The sequence below is a fragment of the Quercus suber genome, unplaced genomic scaffold (assembly GCF_002906115.3).
Source record: "Quercus suber isolate HL8 unplaced genomic scaffold, Cork oak 2.0 scaffold_627, whole genome shotgun sequence".
Lineage (NCBI taxonomy): Eukaryota > Viridiplantae > Streptophyta > Magnoliopsida > Fagales > Fagaceae > Quercus > Quercus suber.
This window is the reverse complement of record NW_027070069.1, coordinates 41,687-57,697: the sequence shown is the minus strand read 5'-3', so window position 1 is coordinate 57,697 and position 16,011 is coordinate 41,687. Positions and strand designations below refer to the sequence as shown.

The following is a 16,011-nucleotide window of genomic DNA, read 5'->3' as shown; positions in this document are numbered from 1 at the left end:
ATATATATATATTAAAAAGATGAAAAAGGCTATTTCCTACTCGTCCCCACTCTTCGAGATGGGAAAAATCCACGGAATAAATTTAGCTCATTCTAATTGGACCTAACTATTGATATCTATTTAAAAAGAACGTAAAAGTTATTAAAAAAAAAATCTCACATCTACGAATCATTTCCCAACCTGGATCCATAGAAAGTTAAATGCTGGAATTTCACATATAACATCTGCCAAGCGGTATGAACCCCCTACCAAAACAAAAAATTTCTCAGGCCATAAAGAGGTGGCAGCGTACAAGGCAACAAAAGATCTGAACCGGGCCACATGGGCGATAAACTGAATTAATTCAAAACTTAAAAGACACTGAATTTCTTCTATGTAGAAATATCACATATGTAATTCCCCAAGACATAAAAACAAGTAAAAACAAAACATAGCACACACAACTGGTACGACAACCGGCATCCTAAAAATGATACAACCAAAAATATATGATTGTCAATATAATGCAGATGCCAGCAATTGGAAAAATGGCTCAAGGTAAATCTTGATAAGAAACTCTGCCAACAAGAATACCCCAACATCCTACTCAAATGTATCATCATCGTCATCAGGAAGAGGTTGACTAGCTGCTTGCTGCAACTCAGCCTCATGCCTGCGGAAATCACCAACAGATATACAAAGGTTTAAGATCCAAATTAATTGGAGACTCAAAAGAACTCATACCTAGTATGTAAAACCGGAAATTTATAGTTATAAAAGAAGGCTTACTGTTGCTGTGCAGCCAAGTCAATTTGCACTTCTGGGGGAGCCAGAGCAGGAGATTCAACAAAATGCAGATTAGCATCCCTACACCAACAAGCATAATATTACTTAAAATGAACTCTGTAAAACTATAGGTAGGTTTGAAAGTAAAGGGGGGAAATAGCTTCTATCCATCAGAAACTACAAGTTTTTACCCTGCTAGTTTCCTGGCAAGGTATAAGAACGGCTTCTCAAAATTATAATTGCTTTTTGCTGATATCTCGTAGTACTGCAAATTCTTCTTCCGGTGGAAAGTAACCTGCTTTGCTTTGACCTGCCTGTTCTTCACATCAACCTTGTTCCCACAAAGAACAATTGGAATGTTTTCACACACCCTGAAAATCAGCAACACATGAAGTGGCAATGAGACCCAACAAAGCCTGAAGAAAGGCACTAAAACCTAACAGGTGAAAAGTTGGCATTTTTAAACATACCTGCAAAGATCCCTGTGCCATGTTGGAACATTCTTGTATGTCAGCCGGGCAGTAACATCAAACATGATAATTGCACATTGCCCATGGATGCTGCATGATGAACATGCTTTTTAATACAATAACCAAAACAGACATATTACATTTGCATGATGAACATGCTTTTTAATACAATAACCAAAACAGACATATTACATTTGCATGATGAACATGCTTTTTAATACAATAACCAAAACAGACATATTACATTTGCAAGATTCCAGACTCTAGTGATATTATCGAACATCCAAAAAAAATTTTAAGGGAAAAAATTAAACAATATTTTTATTCAAATACAAAAACCTTTTAACTCTTGCCGTTCAAGAAGTCAAGAATAATAATAATTAAGGATTAAGACATGGGCCTTGGTGATGCTGTTTTGAGCGGTTGGTAAATTCTCAACTGAGCATGGTAAGCATGAAGAAGATTATGTATGCTTTAACTCATATGTGCATGTTAACAGGCAATCGATACAAAATTTGAGAAATTCACATTAACATACCAAGCTCACATACAAAGCTCATACAAAGCTCACATCAAGTTATATTGAACAATTTAATCAGCAAAAACGCCTCTAGCTTAGCAGGTTGTAATTGCAAACAAAACCAAGTACATAGTTACAGGATTACCATTCTTCACTTGTAATTCATATGCCTCAAAAGCAAATATTATTGTCGAAAACAAAGAAAATTTGCCAAACTAAATTCACAGAGTACTCACTAATATCCATCTCTAAGACCTCCAAATTTCTCTTGCCCAGCTGTGTCCCAGCAGTAGAAACGGATTTTCCCACAGTTAGTGAAAAAGTCCAAAGGATGAACTTCCACACCAATAGTTGCTGTATGTAAAAATGAATTCAAACATCAACAATGAATCAAAACTTAACAAAGAAACCAAAACCCACAAACCAATCACTTTCAACAATGCTTCTCTTAAAAGAAACTTGAAATAAAAGTGAAGATCATCGAACTTACGTTCATATTTTTTCTCAAACTCGCCAGTAAGATGCCTTTTCACAAATGTTGTTTTACCTGCAGTTTTCCAACACATTCAATTTCATTTTCACTCCGCAAAAAATTAAACGAAAGATCGATTCGACAAAATCCAATATGAATTCCCAAAAAAAAAAAAAAAAAAAAAAAAAAAAAAATTTTTTTTGTTTCTCCTATCATTACATTTTCTCAGGAACCAAACAGATCTTGAGCGGTAAATCAAATTAATGATGAAAAAAAAAAATTACCGGTTCCACCATCGCCGACAATAACAAGCTTGAAGCTTGGATACTCTACGGTCTGTTGGTTCGGCAAAGCCTACAAAAAAACCACAAAAACCCCAAAAAATCTGTGAATCTAAAAAATGCAAAACAGCTTATACATTTGGTTTCTAATATAAAATTAAAACTAAAACAATTTTTTTTATTTTATTTTTAAGAGTGGCTTGGAAAAATATGAAACAAAGAGAAAGATCGAAGGCGTACCATATTTGAATTTGTGTTGTCGTTGTTGTGAGTAGTATTTGGGTGAGTGGCGCAGCTACGAAATAAGAGAGAAGGAGCGTTGTGAGATTTTGTGAGGGGTTTTATATGTTATATATATATATATATAATAAGAGGAATTTTTTTGAATGGCCCTAGTGGTAGCTTCAACCTGACGCAGCTCTCTGGGCCGTCCGATTTCATTTCGGTCTCTTTCGATGATGTCCACGTGTGGCCGACCTTATTGAAGAGTTGTTTCTTTTCTTTTTTGTAACGGACATTCTGGAGTTTAGTCCTTGCATGGATCAAGGCCGAAAACCAGAGCCCAATAGTCCAAACAACTAATATCTTTGCTTATAAAGTTATAATTAAATAACACAAATTCAAAAACTGGAATTACATCTCCAATTTGAATTTTACACCCAAGGTGCTTAAAAAATCGTGATGCTTTTAGTAAATGCTCTTAAGGCATTTATTAATAGATAAATTTAAAAAAAAAATTGATATCATTTTCATAAAAAATATAAAAAGTTAAAAAAAAAAAAACCCAGTTTCTTTTTCTTCTTATTAAAAATTTTTAAAAATATTTTCTAAATTAATTTCGTTAAGGCATCTGCTAAATTTTCCAAAAAATCATTAAGGTATAGAAAATTTTCATCAGCCTTTAAATTCATGATGGCTCATTGGGACTCCTTTGATTGACATTGTGTCTTGTCCAGAGAAAGAGAGCTTGAAAATTTTAGGCCCTGTTTAGTTTACACCTCACCCATATCTCATAATTCATATCTCAGTTCTTATAACTCACCACTCATAATTCATAACTCATAATTCCTCATTTTTTCTTAACTCAATTCCAAGTCATGTTTGGCACCTAATATCTCATTAGCTTTCGGTTTGTAAAAAGCAAAATATAACTCAGTTGATATATCTTGATTAAATAGTTGTAGGGTGGGGGTTTATGAATCCAAGCATCATACCAAATAAAAATGTTGCAACCACTTCCAACTTATCATAGGCATACACACTCCTTCAACATTAGTTTTCTATTTCCAGACTTTGCCACGTCCAAGAGGTATTGGTGTCTGGGTTAATTATAATTAGAGCTCACTTGATACCTCTTTATTTGAAATGTCACCTCTATAGGATTGTGCAAATTATATTTACATTAAAGATCAAAATGGAATCCAAAAAGGGGAGAAGGGAGGAACACTCATTGTGCTTAGAAGTTTGGAGGAAGAGAAAAGTATAGGGTAAGGGGGAGGAGAGGGGAAGATGAAAGGACAAAGAAGATCTTGGCAACAACGTATGGATTTATCACATTCTATTTAGGCCTCGTTTGGGAGGAGGAATGGAATGGAAAGAAATGAAAATAATAACTTTAGAATATTCTTCCTTTCCATTGTTTAGGAGTTTTAATGGAAAGAATGGAAAGTTCATTCTCTTGTTTAGGAGTTTAAGTGTGAGAGAATGGAATGGGTACGAGGGAACACTCATGCCTCTCTATTCCTTTAAAACCTTAAATTTTCATTCCTCCCTAAATTAGGAGGAATGAATAGGAGAGAATGAAATTAGATTTAATGAATTTTTTACTAAAACTCTCAAAATACTCCTAAATATTCAACCATTTATTTTAAAATAAGGGTCTAATAGTAATTGTAGGGTCAATTTTTATGGCCTAAGCTCAAAAGATCTAGAGTCTGAGCCCAATGAACCCAAGACAATGAATTTGTAGAGAGTGTGTGAAAGAGCTGGGCTGGATAGGAATTAAACAATGGTTAGCATGAGATTCAAAGATAAATAAACATAAAGGCACTCATAAAGCCTGACTGAATAAACATCCGAAAAGATAGTTCATAAATTATAATCTTATTTTTGAACTCTAACAATCTTTTGTACTGCAGTTTCTCTTCTTTTTCTCCTCTCTATTTTCCTCCCTCACTTTCTTATGGGGGATCTTTTACATTATATAGTGCCTTTTGAATCATCTTGATTGTACACTTGTTAGTCATCTGAGCATCTACTTGAGTATATATCCCATCAGACCTCTTCTTTGGTTCTCTGTGAGTGGTGGTGGTTGAGAGTGCACTGTTTAGGGGTCTTCTCTATATTAATGCAGCTAGATAAGTTATTGCAGTGCATTTAATGTAGTGATAGCAGCTTTTCCTCCAGATATTTATCCGTTCTTATCATCTTCATACATGCTTGAAGTTTATCCTTATTATTGAAACCGTTAGGAAGGCCACTTGAACCACCCAGGTACTTGCTTGACTGAGAATCACCGTATCCAAGGAGATCATACTCTTCGGACCACCGACGCTCTCTTCGGACTATACTCTTCGCTCATTTCCAGGTATATTTTGCCCACCTGGGTCCTTTCTCAATCACTTTCTCCTCTTCGGACACGCCCTAGTCTTCGATTAGGGCCTTAGGCCCATTACATAACTCTGAGCTTTTACCTCCACAGTAATCTATATCTATCTATATATATATATATATATATATATATAAAACCATTTTTTTAATAAAACCCAATACTTATCTTTAAAAATAAACAAAACCTAATATACACAAACACAAACTCAACACGCAGGTTTGCTCCTCTCTTTCATGCTGCCCCTCAATCCTTTCTCTTTGGCTTAAACGCAGAGCATCCCTCTTATCTCAATCTCGCTCACTCTGTTCATAGCCTTTGTTGGCTCAAGTCTTGACCTCTAATTTATAATCAATGGTACCAATATCCTTTTGTAAAAATAGGTCAACCCCATCACCATGAATAGGTACCCTTTGTTCAAAATCTGTATCCTCTCCAGGTGAGTTTTTATTTCTTAATTATATTATTCTCTTTAATAATATATGTTTGCAATCTGATTTGACTCATCCTATTCAATTCTTCTCTGTTTTATGTATATGTGGACGATCTTTCTATTTGATCTTGATCAAAACCCAACCAAAATATATTTAACTAAAACTTAGGGATCAAGTTCTCAAAAACATACAGAGTCTCACCAGTTTTCTTGCGTAGTCTCTCTGTAATATTCTCTCTCATGTTTTTGCTGGTATAATGGTTGAAAAAATGATTTAAAAATTGGTATCCTTTGTATAGACCAACCTAAGTGTTTGACAAAATGTCTCAGTGAAATTAGAATCAGTAAAAATTTAAGGCTTGGTAAAATTTTTACCTTTGTAGTTATTCATCTCTCTGAATCAAAACATCTCTTTGCTGATAAAGAGAAAATGTGTAAAGTGAGCAGCCCAAGGAAATCATCAGACACAGCATGTGTAATTTTCCCCCCTAAAGTTTTCCAGACTTTGGAGAAACCATTACACGAGTTCCACGGGCACAGTGGTGATATATTGGATTTCTCATGGTCTAGGAATAATGTAAGTAAAATTATTCCAGTGCCAATTTAATTTTATGGATTAAGTATAGTTGTTATTGATTTTCATGAATGTGATGTTTATTTTGATGCAATATATGCTCTCATAATCAATCAACCATACTGTTCGTCTATGGCGAGTGGGATGTGATCATTGACTCAAAGTGTTTAAACATAGTAATTATGGTGAGCTCATTTATGTTTCATTGTTTCAATCTAACATCTATTTTGTTAGTTAAGGAACCAGCCAGGGTTGGATAAATGTTGGGGCACTATCCCGATGTTATTTGTTTTATTATGCTGGAGTTATTGTTGCTGATTTTTACGTTATGCTATGATGCAGTGACCTGCGTTCAGTTTAACCATGTTGATGATAATTACTTCATCAGTGGTTCAATAGATGGAAAAGTTCGTATTTGGGCTATTCATGGTTGTCAAGTTGTTGACTGGACTGATGTAAGAGAAATTGTCATTGTAGTGTGTTATCGCCCTGATGGGCAGGTTTGGTGATTTTCTTGCTCTTTTGTCTTATAGATAGGATCATCGTTAGTAAGTGATGCTATGTTAACGTCTCTTTGTTTCTGTCACAGGGGAGCATTGTTGGCTCCATTGATGAAATTATAAGATTTTATTAGCTTAATTATAAGATGTAAGGTGAGTTAGATTGGTTAGATTTTGTGTAAATGTAATATTTGCTTGAAATCACTTTTGATGGCTTAAAGGAAATAAATGAGATTTTAGAAGGAGAATGCTTGGGTCAAGATTGTCTAATTGCGGTTGCCATTGGCTTATGTGTAAATTAAATGTCTAGAACAAAGATAGATGTGGCAATAGTGTTTATTGAAATTCTTGACACATTGAATGTTTAGGAGCATGATCTCCAAAAATATAGTAGAGTGAAAATTAGATTCATGTAGTGAGGTTGATTTACAATTAATATGAATTTGTATGTTTTTATTGTTGCAAAATTAAATTTGGATTTTGGTTTTGAGACAAGCCAAGTAAACATACAATGGTTGCAATTCTTTACAAATAGTTTTCCCTTTCTTTTTTTTTCCTTCTTTTAGATTTTTCCTTGATGGGCAAATCAACCTCTTATCAATTCCTTTAGCCTTTCCTTTTACCGTGAGGTAGTTTAATTATTTTATTATTTAACTATCCCGTGTATCGTATGGGTTAGCAACTAGTATTATCATAAAATGATTCCATTCCATTCTCTTCATGTTACTCCCAAATAAGATTGTAGAGTCTACATTTGTGGCCCAAACCCCAGAGGTACGGAATATGAGCCCAACCAACCCAATACAATGAATTTATAAAGAGTGGGTGAAAGAATTGGGCTAATAGTGAACTAAGCAATGTCCAACAAAGGTTCAACTGGTAAATGGTTGCAAGAACAAACTTGAGACGTGGATTAATTCTTGTCCGAGGAGAAAAACTTTCATTTATATGATTCTTAAAGCTACAGTAAACCTTTTTTCTCTCCTCTTCTCTCTTTTTTCCCATCCCCCATTATGTGAGATCCTTTACATTTATATAGTTTTATTCTTTTCCTATCTTCATCGTACACTTGTTCTTCATCTAAGCATCCACTTTAGTATCTGTCCCATCAGATATCTTTAGTTTTCTATGAGTGGTGGTAGCTGATGTTGCACTGTTCAGGGTCTTCTCCACATAAATGCAGCTAGAAAAGTTACTGCAAAGTATTTAATGCGGTGGTAGCAGTTTTTTCCTTAGATATTTCTCTATTCTTATCATCTTTATACGTGCATGAAATTCATCCTTATCGTTGGAACTTCCTGGAAGATTGCTGAAGCCGCCCAGGTATTTGCTTGACGGTATTCTTCATATCTTAAAAGGATAAACTCCTCGGACGATATTTCTTTATCATTTCCTTACGTGATCTTCCAGCCCGGGGCCTTTCCTAAGCCTTTGCTACTCTTCGGACGTACCTACATTTTCAAACAGGGCCCAAGGCCCACTATACAAATTTGGGCTTTTACCCCCACAATAGCTCCTCAAAATTTTAGTTTTTCCCTCGCATCTGAGGAGAAAAAATGGGATTTTGATATGTCTTAAAAAATAAGGGCTAAAACTACCAAAATACATGTGTTTACACGTGCGAGAGCATAGACTCAGGCGCTTCATCATTGTTGTTGATGTTTCGGTATTCACGAAGCGCTATTAATTACTCCAGGTGGCGTTATGTCTTTGACATCCAACAGTGAACTATTGATCCAACAGACGACATTTTTCCTCCAAATTTAGGCGGGATAACTCCCACACATTTTCTAACCCCTATATAGAGCCTCAAAGAAGATCATCTCTCTTTTACTTCGCAATTTCTTAAGACTCTCTAGCGAACCTTAAACACCCAAGTTCATCAAACTTTTCCAATTATCTGTCTCATTTCTTTAAAAACCTACGAAAATCCTTCCAAAGACTTAAGGATCACCTCCCAGCCCAGTTTGGGTAAGCTCTAATTTCCTCGAAACCTTTGTTTTCTCTTCGGCCAACTTCCTAAGCCCTTAAGCTCTCATTTCTCAATTATTCTCAATATTTCTTTCTTTCTGCTTATCTGATATGGGTAGATTTAATTATCTGGTCGATAGTCTTGCCTTAATAGAGACATTTAAGGAAACATACGACATACCACAGGGAGTAAACCTGAGGTATTGTCCTCCGGAAGGATTATTAACCGACCGAAGGGTGGGAGAAGTCATAATCCCTATGATAGCATTCATAGAAGGGGGAATGACTCTCCCTATGGGTCCTATTACAAGAGATTATCTTCATAACCATAGGCTTTCTCCTGATCAATGTGCACCTAACGTCTTTAGGATCCTAGAAGCGATTGACACTTTGAATCGTCACTTAGGCCTGGAGCTCACCTGGCTTGACATAATACATATGTACGAATGTCATAGCCAAAAGGGTGCGGGATATTATCTTAAATCCTGATCCAACGTTGTTAAGCCCATCTCCTGTCTTCCCAAGTCTAACAAGGGGATGAAAGATAACTATTTGATCGTCTCGGGCACGTGGCATGACAGTCTTCATTGCCCAACCCAACCAGGAGAGCCTGGTGGGATATCCTAGATTTAGGTTTCCTAACAATATATTTAGGGTCTTCATCACTCAACATTATTTTTCTTTTCTTTGTATCAATGTCTTTTATGTTTCTGATTATGATTAATTTTGTTTTGATGTTAACAAACAAAAGGCACGTTGCTCCTTGGTTTAGTCTGACTAATACTGTTACGCACAATTACTTACTAAGATCAAAAAATTTTGTAAGCGAAGATGGGCAGCTTCAGGCCATCTACCTCATTCTTGGTTTTAAGCCTCTCTCAAACGTTTTCCAACCGGTCGGCAACGCTATAAGGCAAGAAGACCACCGTATAAATTGAATAGACGTCTCTCGGCCAAATTTCTTAGCTCCCTTTGATCTTGCCCCAGTACCACATCCAAATCCGCAGGGTGTGCCATAACTTATCCAGCCAATTCAACAGGTTCCTTTGGAAAGGCTGCAGAAAGGGAAAGAGTTGCTTCTTTGACCTCTTCACTTAAGGAGCAGATTGATAAGGTCAAGTTTGAAGAAGAGGTAGCAGGAAAGGTTCAAGTGATTCCAGTTTCGGACGCTGAGGAAGAGATTGATAGGCAATCCAGCGTCCGCCCTTCTGTCCTAATAACTGCCCTTCCAAACGATTTTTCAGAAGAAGAGGAGGAAATGGCAAGCCTAAGGGACCTAATGAAGGCTAGGAACAAAGGGCCTGAGGTCAAAGGAACTGGTTCGTCTCAACTAGCCATTAAGCTTCCTCCACCACCTCCTCAGGTCCTTTCAGATCTCGGCCTACAGCCATTACCAGATCTGAAGAAGAAAAGGCCCATGACAAATACTGAAGAAAGGAAGGTGATGCCTCCAAAAGGACCTAAGAAACAGAAAGTGGTCAAGGATCAACGGAGCAAAAGAGCCTCGTCTACTAAAAGCCGAGAAGACCCTCTCGTTGCTGAGGTGCGACGGGGAAAACGCACCTGGTGTCCTAAGCTGGAATTGGATGGTGTTCCTTTCCCTTAGGATACCTCCGTTAGAAATTATCAAGGGGGAAGGGCAGGTCTCATCGCTAAAGCCTTGGAACAGCCACTTCTCCTACCCAAGGATATGGAGGATTACAGGCACTTCAGCCAACAAGAACTCTTCTTGTCCCTTAAAAAGGATTTAGCCATGGTAAGTGAATTAATTCACTTTTTAACTCTAAATGTTAACCATTTCTACTTTTTTTTTTTAATACTAAATTTTTTCTTTGTGTTATGTAAATTACGCAACAAGTCTATGTGGCCGAGGAGTAGAATAAACACGCTCGCAATGAAGCCAAGGCGGAGGCTTATTCCCGGTCTGAGGTTGAGAAGAGGATGGGTGGCCTTCAGGAGGACTATGATAAGCTGTCTGAGCAGCTAAAAGAGGTGACTAAGCAAAGGAACAGTCTTGATGCAGGCCTTAAAAATGCTAAGAAGCAAGCCTAAGACCAATGTAAGCAATTGCACATGACCGAAATCAATCTGAAAACAGAGAGAGAATTGGTCAAAAATCTTCGTTCTGAGCTTCAGAAAGCCAAGGAAACTGCTCAATTAGCCAAGAAGAATGCTTAGTTATCCAAGGAGGCAGTGGAGGCTAAAAAGCAGGCTACATACAAGCTTGGGGTGGAGGAGACCCAAGTCAAACTCACTGAGGAGTTCTCCGTAGTCTGTAGAGACTATTGTGACATAACTTGGGGTAAAGCCCTTGATGCTGTTGGGATCTCTCCATAGTCTGACTTAAGGCAGCTTGGGAGTATCTACTACGACCCTGAAATTCGCGAACTCCCAAGTTCTGACTCTTCTCCCTCCAAACAACTCCCAAAAGCCTTGGAGCAGCCCCTGGTCAGTCAGATCCCTCTTGCTCCTATTGAAGCTACCAAAGAGTCTGGTAAGCCTGGTGGTCCGAGCAAGCAATCTGAGGATACTCAGGATAAGGGTAAAGACTTGGGGAAGAAGAAAACTCCTCCCAAACTTAAAGATCAAGCCCTAAATGCTATTGCTACCCAGTCTAGCCAGACTATCGACCCTTCAATACCTCCAGATGAAGACTTAAATATTTAGGAGTTTTATTCCATAATTGTATTAGTTTTTTTTTATTTTTTTTATTTTTAATGTAAGGAGTTGCTAAGTACTTTCTTTTAATCAACGAAATCGTTTTTCTTTTATTTCCTATATCTTCATTGCATGTATTATGAGACTTATTGTTGTTGCAAATAACGCTCGACCGATAACTACTGTAACTTAACTTGGCTTTTGCATAGCACCTATAGAAAGTATTATTGAGCACTGATCTTGAACTAAATATACGGCTGAAGAGGCCTATCGTAAATTAGTTTATTTAAATACCTCCGAGGGCTTTACATATAATTGAGCTTATATGAATAATAACAAGAAAATTGTAAGCGAATGTTGAAACACTTACGAAAATCGTAATGGAGTGCCACCTACACTATAGTGGAGTGCTAATTAATCCATTTCATCTGGTTCGAGAACTTCAGGTAAGATTGGATTTAAATTTAGACACTTATGAAAAAACTGTCATGGAGTGCTAACTAATTCATATCATCTGGTCCGAGGACTTCGGGCATGATTAGATTTAAATTTAAACACTTACGAAAATCGGTAGTGGAGTGCTAACTAATCCATATCATCTGGTTCGAGGACTTCTTTAAGACTTGTTTTCATAAATAAAAGTGCGTAAGAAATCTAAAAAAGCATAAGAAATTAAACATAGCTCAAGTATTTTTCTCAAGTGATGCGTAGAAAAAGGCCATTTGCAAATTAGTGTCTTAGAATATATTCTTCTAATTTATGGCAAAAAAACATGCATCATTTTAATGCTAGACTAGGGACTCCTATAATAACAACTCATTTAAGCCCTACCATTACTCTTATATCTCTCACTCATGAGAAAGTATACCATGTTTCGATAATACCAACTCAGCGTATGTTTTGATATTTCCTACCTAATAAATGAGTAACACTTGTTTCAAAAAACCACATTAGATTACTCCAATAAATGATTAATTTATCTTCCCAATAATATAGAAGATCTGATGCTGAGTTAGTATTACCGAAATATAGTATACTTTCTCCTCACCCACACCCTCTTCCACAACTACCATTAATTGCCTTCGCATTGCCGCTTCGCTCTCCCTTCTATCCAGTTTCAAGCACCTCAAAACACTACCCCGATTCTTGTTTTGACCACCTCCAAGCAAGTGCCAAAAAAAAAAAAAATATCACAACAATATCTTTTTTATACAATATACTTGCATGTTTTGTTGTTGTTGTTTATAACTTTATATACAACTAAGTAGTATTCCAATTGTTTCCAAAAAAAAAAAAAAATAGTATAACAATTTACCTGACTATTCTATTTCTCACCCATGAGACATTCCTTATGATGTCAGATAGAATCTACAATTAGATTTTCGTTATTTATCAATTTTGGTATTTAATTTGCAATTTTCAGAATTTTAGGTTTAGGGTTATTATTTCCTTGTTTTTAGGTGCTTTTAACACTTTTTATGTCAAATTTGATTCCTATTATGGTTAAGTATTAATTAGGGTTTATTTTATAATATATTTTATTGTTTGACAAGTTTAATGGGGTTATTTTAAGAAGCAAACTTGTTTTGTTTCTTGTTTTCTTCAAGTAGCTTGCTAATCTTAAACATTTTTTTTTTGACAAAGTTTAGCTACAAAATAAATTATAGCATAAAGTTACAATTTTACTCAATAAAATAAACATTACTACATATTTTGAAAATTTAACCATTGTGTTGCATGTTCTTTACACTTTTAATATACATGTAAACTTTTGTGTCAATCGAACATTATTTACTATGTGATCTATAACCTTATATTTTATGTATAATTTTAAACTACAAAAACTTTCAATTTAAACAATTTATTGATAATATAACTATTAATTTTTAATTTTCTAGAAATTTTCTAAGTACAAAGGATATAAAGAAGAAAAATAATTCAACGGTAGATTTGTTAAAATTTATATTCAATAAAAAGTAAGGTAATAATCTTATACTACAAGTTTACAACTAATTTTGTAGTTAAACTTTGTTATTTTCTTTTAAGAAGAATTACTAATCTAAACTTAACCATTAACATAGCATATTGTTTTATTCAATATATACCCTTACAATAATAGATAAGCAATTAATGTTTGAAATAATAAATAATTAAGGTACATTAAAAGAAAAGAAAAGTGTGTTTCGACAATAAATTAAATGACAATTTTAAAATTTAATGATATTCCAAAAAAAAAAAAAAAAGGATAGGATTAGATCATCCTCTACTTACCTTTCTTTCTTCTACGTGTTTCTTAATTGGATTTGGATAACAATAAGTAGGGACTTCCAACTTCTCAAGTCTCTTTTTTTTAATTAATTTCTTTGAAAAAAAGTCTCCAATAAGCTCATCAATCTCACTTTATGTGACGACTTAAAATTACGTGTATTTCACGAATATCACCGGGACTCACTCCAACCACTCTTCTGGGACAAGAACTCCGCCACCGGCCACACACCGTGTGGTTCTTCCCAAGTGTCTCGCGTGTCTGACTCTTTATCACATTAATTAGAAGCCATATAGTCCAAGGACGCCCCACGATGCCCATTATTGCTTGGAATGCAACTGTCCTAATATCAGTCCAGGTACACAATTTGCAGAATATCCAATTAGAAAATATTATATCCACAATATACTCACCAAAAAGTAAAACTTGGCAAGGACATATTAGAAAATCTTGTGCCATAAAAATAACGTAACTCAAAATTTATTTGAAGCGGGTCGTTATCTCAAACTCAGCCTATCCTTTTTTTTCTTACCTACCCCACACCCACATTTAAAAAATAATAATAACCCAAACCCCACCTATCAGTGAACCAACAGGGCCTACTTTCAAATTTTTATTTATTTCATAATTGGCCCCCCAACTCTTTTCTCTTCAACTACTACAATTTTTGTACTTTCAATACTTAACAATGAAGTCTCCGAAGAAAAATAGTACAAAAGAAAAAGGCAAAAATACTCAAAGTCGAGGAAAGTGAAAGGCAACTTCTCCGCAAATTCGAATACAAATCTCCCAAGTTAGAAAAATTACATGCACCAAAATGTTCCTCTCTCTTAAACGCGTAAAAAAAACAAAAGAAAAAAAAAAGAAACTATAAACTAAGACTACCGTCGGAATAAAAAATATTCTAAAGAATATTCCGCCATATTTGATGTTTCTGGATTTTCTTCACTCTATTATTATTATTATTATTATTATTTTTTTATGTAGTAATATTTTTAATCTTGGAACCCAGTTTTTTCCCAAATTGCATTTCGGACCCTACTGAGATCTCTTCCTTTCAGAGTTCTCCCAACGCCTTCGTGCACCGAGAACGAAGCGATCCTCGTCCTCGCCATCTGCTTCGCCAAAAACTCGTGCGGCGGGACTCGCACTCCGTTCTCGCTCTCTTCGTTGCCGTCGAATTCGTCGTCGTCGTCGGCGTTATCCCTGTACCGGTTGTTATCTCTGTACTCGTCTCTCAGGATCTTCGACCAGTCCGGGATGTTCACCGGCAGCGACGACGGCGTGGCTCCGACGACGACAGCGCGCTCAGCCGGCGAGGCCTTGGAGGACGGCTTCTTGGAGACGCGCGAACTCGGAGTGGTTTGTTTGCGGAACTCGGGCGAGTTGGAGCGGACCGAGTTGTAGATATCCGACTCGTCGAGTTCGAATGCCGAGTCTTGAGCGACGAGGTGGTGGTCGCGCTCGTTCGGCAAGAAACTGTAGCCTGGGCGAGCATAGTAGCTTTTACTGGCTGCCATGTTCTTTAACAAAAAAATATCGGTCCGATATTTCGGCTTCGCTTTGCGTCTCGGCCTTTCCTTTTCTCTCTGCTGTGTGTTTTTGTTCTCTGCGAAAGAAAAGAAAAGAAAAGAAAAGAAAGGAGTTGGTTTTTGGGTCTTTGTCTCTGAAGAAGTGAGGGGTTTCGATCTGCATTTTATAAATGTTCGGGACGCGTTGTCTTTTCATAGTGGATAAGGCTTATTTTACCTTTATTATCTCTCTCTCTCTCTCTCTCTCTCTCTCTCGCTCTCTACGCAATTGCGTGCGTTTAAATTACCTAAAAACCCCGCGCTTTTCGAGGAAATCCCACCTCATTTTTCTCCATTATCCACTCAATTTTTGTGTTGTTTGTCCCCCCCAAGCATATGCTCTAGAAGTTTTTTTTTTCCTTTTTTTAGGAATATACTTTTTTATAAAAATATGTCCTATCTTAAAATTAATTTTTCGAAAATTACGGGATAAAATAGTAACTACATTATCCATTTTAACTGTAAAAATTTTAGAAAAAAAAAAAAACTAAACTACTTTATCCATTTTTTTTCTCTTTTTTAACACTGACATCCAACGGCTTCGATGAAGACACGTGTGAGTTTATTGATGGTACAAGCCGTTGATCAATGCCACGTGTAGCTGTTTGACGATTGCTAGTGGACAAGGAGGGGTATTTTGGGGAAAACGAAATTTGTCTCTGATGGTTAATTCATTATGTTTATAGTACTGTGGGTGGGCACGAATTTTGTCGCGACGTTGAGATTGGGGAGAGGGGGAGTTAATCTCACCTGGGTTTCTAGAAAAGTGGACAGAGTGGTCCTGTTTATACGTTCGAGGATTGTGCCACGTGTTATTGTACAAGTTCTTGAGCCACGTGGCTGCTCCATGGGTTCACGTAATGGAAGGGGAATGATGGCACGTGAAGTAGGGTCCCTCACTGCGCTCGGATCTATCGCTTCT

General features: G+C 36.3%; 2 protein-coding genes and 1 long non-coding RNA gene across 3 annotated transcripts; 1 reads left to right on the top strand and 2 right to left on the bottom strand.

The window, feature by feature from the left end:
- Window positions 1-304: 304 nt before the first annotated feature.
- On the bottom strand, window positions 305-2,882 carry LOC112003964 (GTP-binding nuclear protein Ran-3). Its single transcript, XM_024036189.2, has 8 exons — window positions 2,749-2,882; window positions 2,512-2,581; window positions 2,246-2,302; window positions 1,992-2,109; window positions 1,236-1,325; window positions 957-1,136; window positions 769-846; window positions 305-652 (listed from the first exon to the last, which is right to left on the bottom strand). Exons 1-8 carry the CDS (start codon window positions 2,749-2,751, stop codon window positions 583-585), a joined length of 666 nt encoding a protein of 221 aa, XP_023891957.1. The 5' UTR covers window positions 2,752-2,882; the 3' UTR covers window positions 305-582.
- A 2,449-nt stretch (window positions 2,883-5,331) lies between these two features.
- LOC136064114 (uncharacterized) lies at window positions 5,332-6,785 on the top strand. Its single transcript, XR_010625758.1, has 3 exons — window positions 5,332-5,555; window positions 5,933-6,126; window positions 6,466-6,785. It is a non-coding gene; the product is annotated as an uncharacterized LOC136064114 (long non-coding RNA).
- A 7,484-nt stretch (window positions 6,786-14,269) lies between these two features.
- Window positions 14,270-15,214, bottom strand: LOC112038293 (protein S40-4). The gene has a single exon (XM_024071093.2). It carries the CDS (start codon window positions 15,036-15,038, stop codon window positions 14,514-14,516), a length of 525 nt encoding a protein of 174 aa, XP_023926861.1. The 5' UTR covers window positions 15,039-15,214; the 3' UTR covers window positions 14,270-14,513.
- Between the last annotated feature and the right edge of the window lie 797 nt (window positions 15,215-16,011).

What these genes read in the sequence shown, in the direction of transcription:
- LOC112003964 (XM_024036189.2), bottom strand. An exon ending in TGGCACAGGGATCTTTGCAG is followed by an intron (nt 1,137 to 1,235) that starts GTATGTTTAAAA and finishes GCTGATTTTCAG; the next exon opens with GGTGTGTGAAAACATTCCAA. An exon ending in CTTGCCAGGAAACTAGCAGG is followed by an intron (nt 847 to 956) that starts GTAAAAACTTGT and finishes TTGTTGGTGTAG; the next exon opens with GGATGCTAATCTGCATTTTG.
- LOC112038293 (XM_024071093.2), bottom strand. Translation starts at nt 15,038, where the DNA reads ATGGCAGCCAGTAAAAGCTACTATGCTCGCCCAGGCTACAGTTTCTTG.